The 13327-nt window shown below is 36.9% G+C and overlaps 2 protein-coding genes across 2 annotated transcripts in view; both read left to right on the plus strand.

Annotated features, from left to right (window-relative positions):
* The window catches only part of LOC141399110 (uncharacterized), a 434325-nt gene continuing 420998 nt past the window's right edge, over nt 1–13327 (plus strand). The window contains exons 1-4 of the mRNA XM_073977224.1: nt 1–244; nt 308–487; nt 607–1074; nt 1137–1214. Coding sequence (XP_073833325.1) covers nt 47–244; nt 308–487; nt 607–1074; nt 1137–1211 — 921 coding nt within the window. The 5' untranslated portion in view covers nt 1–46 and the 3' untranslated portion in view covers nt 1212–1214. The remainder of the gene's footprint in view (nt 245–307; nt 488–606; nt 1075–1136; nt 1215–13327) is intronic.
* The window catches only part of LOC141399105 (uncharacterized), a 139702-nt gene continuing 129572 nt past the window's right edge, over nt 3198–13327 (plus strand). The window contains exon 1 of the mRNA XM_073977189.1: nt 3198–4846. The gene's annotated coding sequence lies outside the window, so the exon portion shown is untranslated. The remainder of the gene's footprint in view (nt 4847–13327) is intronic.

Consider the following 13327-nt stretch of genomic DNA (forward strand, 5'->3'; position numbering starts at 1 on the left):
CATTTTCAATCTCTTGAAACCTATAGTAAACAAATAGCTGAAAATAATGGAAGATGACGAGGAGCAGAACGGAACACCTACAACTCCTGTTGTCACAAATCCAGAGGATTTTAAACCCAAGGATGATGGCATGCATTTGATTATTGAACCAGGTTATTCTCTGGAAACGTTAAAGGAATTTGTAAAGTCCTCCTGTTTGTCGGAAAAATGTCAATTCTTAGATAAAAACAACGAGATACAAGTGGTAAGAAGAGCAGAGGACATGTTTCATCAAGATTTTCAGTGAGGAATTTTTATATTATTTCAGATATGCAAAGAATTTGTTGAATTTTTGCGTAGAGAGGAGCTTAATTTGGACGAGGTAACGTCGATGTTTGTTTGTGCATGCCTTTGTTATTTTGTTGATGCAAGACCGGAGAATTTTGAATGGCGTTCACAGTTATTGCAAAAAACATTCCAGTATGTTGATACATTACATCCAGTTCATGTGAGTATTAAGAAGATGTTGGCGGGAACATTTACAGATATACCAGGAAGAACAACTTTCCAATGCCAGAACCCAGAATCAATATTTTGCAACTAATTTGTAGATTTTTTACATTTTAGCTCCATGTGGCCACAAAACGTCTATGGGATGCCCTCAAAACGGATGACATTGATTTTGTCTTTAATGTAATTGCATTGTGTCATCAAATTTCCATAGCCAGTGAAACGGGCCGAGCCATAGCAATTTGCTTGGTGTGGACAATACTCTTCAATATAACCGAAACTAATATTCAAATGTATTGTTTCCACGAGCTAAGTGAGCTAATAAAGATACTCAATGAACTTGATGATCAGTTGCTGGTCAAGGAGGACAATACACGTATTGTTTACATTTTAATACAATGCATTGGCTTCCTGGTGAATGCCATTGTCTTTGGCCAAAATAAAGATTTTGAAAAAGCCGGTTATCGTAATTATTTCTCGCACACCAAGAGGGAATTGGAAAAATTAAAAGATTATGCTGAGCATTTGTCCAAGCTGTGGAAAATTGATGTAGTCGCACAAAATAACTATGATTTGAGAATGACGGTAAGTGAGAAGAAATTTTAAGTTTTATTTTTCATTTAATTATATAATGCTGTTTTTTGCAGATAAGTGAATATATTGAACTGAATATAATTGGTGCGTTACAAGAGAAAATATCCGAAATGCAAACAACTAAATAAAAAATTATAAGTATTAAAATGGAAGCAAAATATTTTTGTTTGGGATTACAATTCGAAATTCGAAGGAAAAGATAGGCAAAACTTTGATGTGATCTGACAAATTCTAAAAGACACGTATTGATGCAAGTGCATTTGTTTTTTAGTCACCACCTCACATCCAAATTTTTTACAAATAATTTTAAGATAACGTACATTTTTAAAGATTTTTAAGCATCCAAAGAGGCCACAAAACGTTGATTTTAAAAAGCATTCCAAGAGGCCACAAAACGTGGATTTAAAAAAGATTTTTAAAAGCATCCCAAGAGGCCACAAAACGTGGATTTAAAAAAGATTTTTAAAAGCATCCCAAGAGGCCACATAACGTGGATTTTTAAAGATTTTGTTTTTATTTTATTTCCTACAGATAAAATTGTCCGTATAATGTAGGGATGCACAAAACAATATATGTATGTGACAATAGGTGTGTTCGTTTACTCAATAATTTGTACAAGTCCAGTAACTTCTTGTAAACGACTAAGTTCTTTTGCATTGTAATGTAGAGTAAACGAACAACATCCAGTAACAATTTGTACAAATTTTGAGTAAACGAACACACTGAATATATGAAACGAAATGAAATTTACGCTAGAGTACTGTTTTGTGCATCTCTAGTATAATGGCTGACTTCCGTATTGTCAGTTGTTTTGTATTCGTGAATGAAACTAGGGGTTCTTAAATCAAGTTCCATACTAGAGTAATTTTATGAAATTGCAGTAGTGGGGAAATCGATTTAAGCCCCAGTTTATGTATTTCGAAAGTCCCGGTCCACACTAGCGTGAATTTCATTAAAAAATTTCATGAAATTAAGTGTTCTTAAATCGAATTCTCCACTACAGCAATTTTATGATTTTACTCTACCATGGAGGTCGATCTAGAGACGCATAATTTCATGCAATTTTTTTCAATGAAATCACTCTAGTGTGGACCGGGACAAACGAAAATGTGTGCGCATGAAACACACCCAAACCTTAAGTTTTGGAAATATTATTTCCTTTGCTTTTGCTTTAAAACAAAAAAACAAATTTGAAAAGTAGTTTTTCTTGCGTATTCATTTTCTTAACGACATACCATGGCACAATTACCCAGGTAGTGGCGTCGTAAAATTTTGAATATGTTGTCAAAACTTTCTTTATGTTGTTGGAGAAATTACAACAAAAATAATTTTTTTTATAAAGGGATTTGACTTTTCATCGATCAGCTGGTGTGATACCACTACCTGGTAGTTCTGCCATGCGACATACATAAACAGGCCCTAATAGTACGGTTACACTAGAGTTTTTTGCCGGGTTAACCCACTTCGAGAGGATTTATTTGACGTCTGCGGTTAAGTGTACTCGGGGTATAAGAACCCCTAGTTTCATGCACGAATACAAAGTCCCGGGCCACACTACAGTAATTTCTCTGAAATTTTGATATGAAATTATGCGTCTCTAGATCGACGTCCATAGTAGAGTAAAATCATAAAATTGCTGTAGTGGGGAGTTCGATTTAAGAACACCTAATTTCATGAAATTTTTTAATGAAATTCACGCTAGTGTGGACCGGGACAAAGCAACTGACAATACGGAAGTCAGCCAATCAGTCTATCATGTCTCATTAAGCAAAGCCTTGGCAACCCTTAATTATTACAAAACAGCAAACAGCTGTTCTTCAATCATATGTTTGATGAGAAAAACATTGAGAGAGTGTGAAATGAAACATGGTAGAATAATAAGGTGTAACGCCTCAAACAGCTGATATTCATACCAGTTGTCAAAATGCGTTGTTGTGAATAAAACCACATACAAAATGTAAACAAGCAATTCACAGTAATGCATTATTGTGAGCAAATTTGACGTTTGACATGACTTGATGTAACGCCTTCTTATTCCACCATGGTGTGAAACAACCGGAAATAGAACAGCGTTTTCTTTATGAAATTGAAACTTCCAATTCGATTTAAAACTCAGTTGATTTTTGTTTGTTATTAACGGTTGTTGTCGTGATTTGGGATTTGGTCCGTCATCGCACTCTGCGGATGAATGTTAATAAAAACGAAAGAAATAAAAAACAACAACTAATTAATGAAATAAAATTTTGAATATGAAAAAGAAAGAAATGAAATAAAATAACCACAACAATATTTTATGTTAATGAATTAATAAAATATCTATAAAAAAATATTTAAAAAAAGAAGTGAAAAAAATAATCCCCTTAAGTCGGCTTATGTGAGTGCCGTTTTAAAACGGAAATAAAAAGAATAATAAAAACAACAACAGGTTAAAGAAAAAAAATTTAATTAAGAATTAAATACAAATACAAAAGAAAAATAACAACAAAAACAAACCACAAAACCTAACGTAAATTTACCGCTGTGTAAGCTGATTTCTTGTTAAGCTGCTGCCTCACATAAAAGAGGAAGTATTTTTTGGAATCACCACCATCATACTAAAAAGAAATTACAACAATAACAACAAAATTAAACATCAATGACAGTGCATTAAAAAATTTACTGAAATTGCTGAAAAATATTTTTTGTGGTGTTCGTTCTGCCGGAGGCGAGTGCGCGAGAGGGAGGGCGAAGGATTTTTTTTTTGCTGGAATACCCCCACCACAAATATCGTCAGCAACAACAAAAATGTCATAAAATTGAAAAATGAAATTATTTTTAAATGAAGCAACAACAACAACAGCAATAATAACTGAGTAACAGTGGTTAAAAAAACAACGTATATCGGTGCGGAGAAGTGCAAGTGAGATTTTTTGTTGTTGTCGTGTTTTTTTGTTTGTAACTCGTCGTTTCCGGGTTTAATGACATTTTGTGCATCAATGAATTGAATTGTTTTATTTTTACGTTTCATTGGCGTTATTGTTGCTATTATTATTTACTTTTATTGTGATTTTTGTTGTTGTTATTGGTAATATTATTACTGTGATTGCAGGCAGTTGAATAGATTTGGAAGAGAAATGTTTGACCGTTATTGAAGGCAATTACACACTCAGAGTTACACAGAGAGGTAATGAGCGAGTGTGAGTAATTCATTTGTTGTTGTTGATCTCCAAATGAAACAAAACGTAAACAAACGACCTTCTACTTTTCATGAAAATGCCTGTCCGCATTTGATTTATTCTGAATAAATAAAAATAATAAAAAAGGAACAAAACCAACAAAAACAAATAATAAAAAAAGATTGTGCTAAAATTAAACAATTGTTAAAAGAAATAAAAAAATATTATTGCATCTCAACAATACAACAAAAATACAATTCATAATTGTTTGTTGGTGGGCCCCCATTGTTGTTATTGTTTGCTGCCCCAAAGTGTGCAGCAGCAGAGCCGTAGTGCAAAATTGAGGTGTCATCACCACCTGATATCTCTGTTAAACAAGTGTCAGCAAGCAACAAAAAAAGAGTGTTATTTAACAGCTGGGTGTGACGTTTGCCCTGACAGAATTTTGAATCACACAAAATTTATTAAATGCAAAAAATAAAAAATGTATTTAATTAAAAACAAACACTTCAATTGTTAACAATACAAAACGGAAAGAACAAAAACAACAAAACTCAACAAGGAATTCTTCTTCGTCAACCACACACACACCATCGTATAATAAACAGGTGAGTCTTTCTTTCCCTTTATAATTTTTAATAATTCCATAAACAAAACAACAAATTTACCTGAATTTTAATTTATTAAAAAGAGACTTCCTGGTTTTAAATTCTGGGGATCATAAAAATCAACAACAAATTTAAATTTGAACCCTACCAACACTTAACTTACTCACTTGCATTACATTTATTTTACCTTATTGATGTGTATTTTTCTTCTGGTTTTTGTTGTTGCTGTTATAATTTTTGTATTAAAACCAAATTACATTCCCTTGTAAGTGAATCAAAAAATTTTCCTGCAATAAATTCCTTAATTGTTGTTACTTTCTTGTGGTGGAATGGATGACACACAATTAATTAACTGGTAATTTCTTACAAATATCTTCGAACACCTGGGAAAGCAGTTCTCACATCTGCTGTTCTGTCTTGAAGAAACCGGATTTGATATTATTTCAGCATTGATATTACCTGCAATTAAAAAAGGGAGTTTTTAATGTTTTTTGAATGCACAATTAAATAATTATTTTTTATAAGGAAACTGAAAGTATGACAAAGTCATAAATTCGCAAAAAATTTAAATTGAAAATACACTTCCTGATTTTAAGTTTTGATGGTAATCATGCGATTTTATATTAGGGGTCGATTATGGATTGCAACTCAACTGTAGTTGCGTTGCCAGATGAGAAAATCATACCATTAAAATGAGTGAAACGACAGAAATTTTTATCAAATTCATCAGTGTTTTGAACCTTCGGATATTAATTAAATTGTAAAAAAAGTATGAAATTCAATGCAGAAACGGAATTTTCTATTTTGAAATAAGCTGTATTTTGGCGGAATTCGACAATCAGGGCATCAAGGTTGTCGCATACGCGGATGATGTGGTTATACTAATAACTGGCAAATGCCTGTCCACAATATCGGAGCTTATGCAAAGAGCCTTATCAAAGCTGTCCCGTTGGGCCACCGCAAATGACCTTGGTGTAAATCCAACGAAAACAGAACTGATATTGTTCACCAGAAAGCGTATGCTCGGCGACTTCGTGACACCAACATTGGATGGAGTGCAATTACATATATCTCCTGAGGTCAAATACCTAGATACAATCCTGGATTCTCAATTGAGATGGAAAAGGAACGTCGAGGAACGGACGAAGAGAGGTATGATTGCACTTTATTCATGTAAGAATTCGATTGGGAAAAGCTGGGGATTAAATCCAGCTATTATACACTGGCTGTACTGTTGTGAGGCCCATCTTATCCTACGGATGTCTTGTCTGGTGGCATGCGCTTCGACATAAATCGAACTCCGGCAACATAGACAAGCTGCAAAGGGCAGCCTCGATCCTGATAACTGGAGCTTTTAGAAGTACACCACAATCAGCTCTAAATGCGATGTTGAATCTCTTGCCCAAGAGACTCAGCAACAAAGGTCAAGCAGCACGTAGTGCCCTAAGGCTAAATGAATTGAATCGTTGGCGTGACAGCACCTATGGACATGCATGCATTCTTTGGGAGCTGGCACCAAACCTTAGCTTAAATCTGCAGGGGAAATTCAGCGACTACTTATCACCAATCCAAAGATTTGAAGATTTTGAGGTCGTTATCCCTAGAAGAGATGACTGGATCCGTAGTAACCCTCCTTTGGACGGTCTGGCTTTCTACACAGACGGTTCGAAGATGGAAGAAGGTGCCGGAGCTGGCGTCTACTGCGAAAAGCTTTGTCTCGAATACTCATACAGATTGAACAGCGACTGTAGTGTTTTCAAGCAGAAATCTTTGCGATCAATATGGCCGCAGAGTTGATAAAAAGTCTGGATGCAGAAATCTTTGAACCGGTGACTATCTTCGTTGATAGTCAGCCGGCTCTTAAAGCCATCAAATTCTCCAATATCAAGTCTGACGCCGTTCTTGAGTGTAGAACTGCTTTGGCGAAACTCACAAACGCTGTCCGACTCTGCTGGGTACCGGGACACTGTGACATTGTGGGAAATGAGAAGGCAGATGAACTGGCAAGACATGGATCTCAATCAACAAGTCTAGCAATCACTGATTCAATCAAACCACCCATATGTCACCTTTTTCGGAGAGTGGAGACGTTCTTTGAAGAACGAGCCAAGGAACTATGGCATAATGTCAAGGCCATTTGGCCGACTCTATCAACAAACAGAACAACTTCACTCTTAAATCTGAACAAGTCACAAATCAGGGTATTGACGGGAGTCATTACCGGTCATTGCAACATTCGAGCTTTTATCGGCAAATGGCAGGATGATGGCGTGGATTATTGCAGGCTCTGTGAAGATGAGGAGGAAACGGAGACTATTGAGCATATTTTATGTCGTTGCCCGATGTCTTTTGATCTTTTCGCCGCTTACCACCAGACCCACTTTCGCAGATTCTCCTTCGTCCTATGATGTCTATGTCATCAGCATAAGCAAGTAACATGTGACTATTGTGTAAATTGTGCCATTGTGCCATCTCGTATTACCTTTTCTAGCAAAATGTTGAATAGGTCACACGAAAGGCTGTCTCCTTGCCTCTTTTGCTACTGAACTGTTCGGAGAGATTTTTTTTTTTCAATTTAAACTGATAACCTAGTGCCAGTTAAAGTCATCTTACAAAGCCGGGTGAGCTTTGCGGGGATACCAAATTCAGACATGGCTTGGAATACCTTTGAACGCAGCGGGCTGTCGAAGGCTGTTTTATAATCGACAAAAAGGTGGTAGGTGTCGATCTGCATCTCTTGGGTCTTCTCAAGGATTTGCCGCAGGGTAAATATCTGGTCAATGGTGGACTTGCCAGGTCTACAGCCACATTGGTATGGTCCAATTATTTCGTTGACCATTGGCTTAGTCGTTCGCACAATATCCCTGACACTATCTTATAGGCAATAGGGAGAAGACTAATGCCCCTATAGTTAGAGCATACAGTCTTATCTCCCTTCTTGTGGACGGGGCACAGAATGGTCAGGTTCCAATCGTCGGGTACGCGTTCTTCCTTCCAGATGGTGCTAACTAGCTGTTGCACACACCGTATCAGCATGTCGCCTCCGGTTTTAAACAGCTCGGCTGGTAAGCCATCGGCTCCAGCTGCTTTATTATTCTTCAGGCGGTTGATTGCTGTTTTTACCTCAACTTGGCCGGGTGGTATACATTCTATACCATCTTCTGGGATTGGGACTGTGGTATCATCGTCTTCACTACTATTGGATACCAGCAGATTGGAAAAATGTTCCTTCCATATCCTGAGCACGCTATCTGTATCTGTTACCAGATTAACTTGCTAGTCTCTACAGGAGGATGTGCCTGTACCAAAGCTATCTGTTTGATGTTTCACTCTTTGGTAGAATTTACGGACTTCATTTTGGCTCCTGTACATCTCGATTTTTTCACACTCCCGCTTTTTCATGTCTCTTTTTCCTGCCGAAAAGACATTTCTCCTCCCTCCTCTTCTCCCGATATCTCTCACGTGCGCTACGCGTTGCTCTACGGATTCTAAAGAGTGCGAACATTCCAGGTGCAGATTCGCAGATCATGGTCCTTAAAACGTTTGCGGGGTCCGTCAACTTTAGAGGGGTTTGGTTTTCTTTTCTTTGGTTGTTTCATAGTAGGCTGCTTTTTCTAGTTGAGGGTTACTAACCCGACGCCCAAATCCAAGTTTTTAACGTTCTTATGGGTGAACGCGCGGCACATGTTAGCTCACTACCTTTAACGGGTGTTAAAGGCAGTTCCCCAGGTGACACCACGGGGAGGTCAGTGTCCACTTGAGATGAAAGAGGGACCAAGATAAATCCTGGGATTTGCCATGTTAAAACCGGTCAGGACCGTTCCTTGGTATCTTCTAGAGTTGGGTAATCTAGTTCCTAGTTCCTTGTACTAGTTCCAAAACGTATGAGTAACGTCATGAAATATAACGTGTGATGTTAAGTATACGCAGTTTGTTCAAAGAAAAAATGTGGGCCATTGGAACTGCCAAGTGAACGAGATAGTTCCATATAGTTCCTTTGGCACAACTCTAGTATCTTCCATCCCCTACGTCACCCTTCCAGACCGATATAATTAAATGAATATATAACAAATCTTTTTTTTTTGTGGAGGAATTAGGTACTTCCGGTACTACCTAACTCTAGTATGACTGCTCGAGGCTAAGTTTTTGAAAGTGAAGATATGGCAAGTCATCCACAAGGAGAGAATGACACTCTCCATATGGTGGGACATGACGGCATGGATTGGCAAACTACGTCTAAAACACAGCCTCCGAGCGACACACTCACTAGTGGGAGCCGAGTTAACCAGTGACTCCCAAGAAGTCCGTCTGTTGGATGACCCATGATCGGGTTGTGATCTACACTAATAGGGGTAAATGAAATTGTTGGATCAATGTCGCGTGCCAATAAAAATAGCAAATGGGCCCACATGCAAACTCTGCAGCTTTCGCGGAGGTAATCAGCAGTATAGCAACTCCTTGGAAATGTGGAAGGAAATTCCTCGCCAGACCAAAGCAGCGTATATGTCAAGAGTTTTGGCTCGAGACCGAATGCATGCTCTAGGACTTTGGAAAAGCAAAATTAACCTTTGGAAGGGAAGAGAAAGAGAATGACACTGTCCTTCTGTTTGGATTTGACGATCTCTCGCGGTCCGGTGTCACCATCATCGTACAAAAAAATGTTTCCAGACCAGATTTTGTCTGTCCAATTTCTGAGTTATATTTTGCAACGGTCGAATTGAGAGTAAAGGCCGCATTAGATACTCCAGCGGGAAACCTGCTGATGCCTGAAATCTGAAAATGGTTGCGTAAAATCTGTTCATTTATTTCATACTCATGGGCTGATCATTATTGGCTCAGTAGTCAATTGTTCCGCACTGAAGATTTTGAAGAACTATTGTAGCTCTAACAGACTACCCTAAAAGTGTCTCCACTGGACTTAACCCTGTCCCTCTGCCTGTCTGTCTTTGCACCGCATAATATTTTGTCCACAATTATATCGGGGGCTATCATGAATGAAATTTCCCCGTGAGTTTTGTTTTTCCGCCGTTGCAACTTAAGGGAGAAAGTGAAAAAATTCACGGGGAATTGCCGTTTCATGATAACCCCCATCATGTTTAAAAATGAGTCATATCCTTCCCCTCCCGTTCGCTGCAGTGGTGCGACAGCTCTCGATGGTAGTAACCGATTTGGTCCAAACTTTGTACATCGAAATATATCTTCCAGACATAATATGGACTGTATCGGTTAACTCCTTTGGGTACTTCTTACACAACAAAATGACTGGTAGTCACGACAACTATCGGAAGAAGATAATGATATTGGTCCAGCCTTTGCCCATCGTAATATTTACCTCAAACTTAAATCTAGTTAGAACATCCAGTTAAAAGATTGACCAAGAGTGGGTATAGGACAAGTCGTTCTGGAACCTTCCTCACTTATGTATTTTTCATCGAAAGTAGTCCTTGCGATTCCTATTACAATGTTCTTTTTTCGTGGGCATGTCCTTGTTTCCTGACCCAAAAAGTGTCCTCAGTAGCCTGAAGATTTTTTTCCATAGAATTACCTGAGGAATATTTTTCTATAGAAAAAATTGTCCCTAGTAGCCTGAGCATTTTTTCTATAGAATAAAGTGTCCTCAGTCACCTGAGGGTTTTTCTAAAGAAAATAGTGTTCTCAGTAACCTGAAGAATTTTTTCTGTAGAAAAAAGTGTTCTCAGTAACCTGAGGAATTTTTTTTCCAATGAAAACAAGTGTCCTCATTAACCTGTGGAATTTTTTCTATAGAAAAACGCGTCCTCAGTAAACTGAGGAATTTTTTCTATAGGAAAAAAGCGTCCTTAGTAACCAGAGGAATTGTTTCTATAGAAAAAAGCGTCCTAGTAACCTGAGGAATTTTTCTATAGAGAAAAGTGTCCTCAGTAACCTGAGGATTTTTTTTCTATAGAAAAAAGTGTCCTCCGTAACTTGATTAATTTTTCTATAGAAAAAAGTGTCCTAAGTAACCTTTTTTCTATAGAAAAAGAGTCCTCAGCAACCTGACGATTTTTTGCTATAGAAACAAACACAACAAAAGGAATTTTGAGGAATTGAGGAATTTTTTCTATAAAAAAAGTGTCCTCAGTAACCTGAGGAATTTTTTCTATAGAAAAAAGTGTCCTCAGTAACCTGAGGATTTTTTTTTCTATAGAAAAAGTGTCCTCCGTAACTTGATTAATTTTTCTATAGAAAAAGTGTCCTATGTAACCTTTTTTTTCTATAGAAAAAGAGTCCTCAGCAACCTGACGATTTTTTGCTATAGAAACAAACACAACAAAAGGAATTTTGAGGAATTGAGGAATTTTTTCTATAAAAAAAGTGTCCTCAGTAAACTGAGGAACTTTTTCTATAGAAAAAACTGTCCTCAGTAAACTGAGGATTTTTTTTCTATAGAAAAAAGTGTCGTCAGTAACTTGAAGAATATTTTCTATAGAAAAAAGTGTAACCTGAGGATTTTTTTTCTATAGAAAAAAGTGTCCTCAGGTTACTGAGGAATTTTTTTCTATAGAAAAAAGTATCCTCTGTGAACTCAGTAATTATCAGGATTTTTCTATACAAAAAAGTGCCCTCAGTGAGTTGAGGATTTTTTCTATAGAAAAATGTGTCCTATGTAACCTGACGATTTTTTGCTATAGAAAAAAGTGTTTTCAGTAACCTGAGGATTTTTTCTGTAGAAAAAAAGTGTCCTGTGTGAACTTAGTAATTATCAGGATTTTTTCTATACAAAAAAGTGCCCTCAGTGAGGTGAGGATTTTTTTCTATACAAAAAAGTGCCCGCAATACCGTGATAATTTTTTTCTATAGAAAAAAGTAACCTCAGTACTCTGAGGATTTTTTTTCTATAGAAAAAAGTAACCTCAGTAAGCAGAGGAATTTTTCCTACAGAAAAAAGTGTCCTTTTTTTCTCAGTCCTCATTAACATGAGGAATCTCAAGGTTGGAACTTAACGAAGATTGTTCCCAAAATGTATCTTGTCAACAACGAAAATGTTATTTATTTTCAAAATTAGGGATCATAGGAAATGTATGCATGTTGGACCATGATTCATGATTCTTATACTAAGTTTAGATTTACGAAATCCACTCGATTTCAACTGCCAATTCCTTTGCATCTACGTCAAATGAAAACTCATCTGAAATCCATTGGATTTCATTTGACGTTTAATCGATGGAATTGACAGTTGAAATCGAGTGGATTTCGTAAATGTAAACTTAGCATTAGTTTAATTTGTTTGCATATTTTACTCGCAAAACCTTAAATTTTGTCCATTGGACTACTGGCTACGTCAGTGACATCTATGCAATAAAAGATCTGAATTCTAAAGAAGTGGAACTAAATCTCCACTTTTTCCCTCAAACAATACAATTGCTGTATAGTTTAAAATTATTTTTATTTATTATATATTTTATTAATATGAATTTTATTTAACGAAATATTAATAATTTTATTTAACAATAGTTGTCTAATCAAAATATTGACCTACTATTTTAATCAATCAAAATAAACGTGAATTCACTCGTGCATAAAGACATTCGATTTGTAATATGCACACACATATCATAGAGTGTAAACGTGTGTGGGCATGAACTAGAGAAAAAAACGAAGAGTTTTGTTCAAAATACCCGAATAAGTGTCAAGTTCATTGTCCAAAAACAAATGTCGAAAAATGTGCCTCCACAAAAGAGAAACACATGCCCCACCAGCCCCCAGCAGCATTATCAATACAAGTCATCAACAACAACGAACGGTACATAGCACAAAACAAGTTGTAACAGCAGCAGCAGCAACAACAACGAAAACTTCAACAAGAAATGCCGGCACCACTTTGCAAAATCGTGTCTAAAATATAAACAGCCACCCACCACTCACTACCACATCACCACACCTACCACCCCCAATGACACACAAAATAACGGAAGAGCAACAGTAAGTACACTGCATTTGTTGTGTTGTTGTTAGTGGGTGGTTGGGGGTGCCTATTTGTGTGTTTGTTGTTTGAGCACCGAGAAGAAAGAGTCATTTTGGCGCCACCATCAACATAATTCTCACACAGAGATGTATTTATTTTGTATGCCAAACAAACCCACTCACGCACTCTTTTACTGGCGACCAACCGACCCCACATCCATCGAAAACAAATTTTCTAATCTTTGGTGGCAATGCATGCATGTTTGTATGTTGTTCGTTCGGTGTGTTGTGATGTATGTACGAATGTATGACTACATTTGTTGCTTTGCATTGAAGTTTTGTGTTTCTTTTAGCACGTGTATTTTATTGTGGGTGGTGATGGGGGTGTTGTGTGAATCGATTTTGGATTTGTCATTGAAGGGGAGAAATGAGTTAGTTTTGTGTAGTTTATTTGTTGTTTTCTAATATAATATGATTGCACTCTCAGCCTTTCTATTTTTGGGGATACCTACCTAGTCTGTTGTGTCGTCATAGTTGTGACCACCGACCATTTAC

The sequence above is a fragment of the Musca autumnalis genome, unplaced genomic scaffold (genome assembly GCF_047663935.1).
Source record: "Musca autumnalis isolate F117 unplaced genomic scaffold, ASM4766393v1 scaffold_3, whole genome shotgun sequence".
NCBI classification, from domain to species: Eukaryota; Metazoa; Arthropoda; class Insecta; order Diptera; family Muscidae; genus Musca; species Musca autumnalis.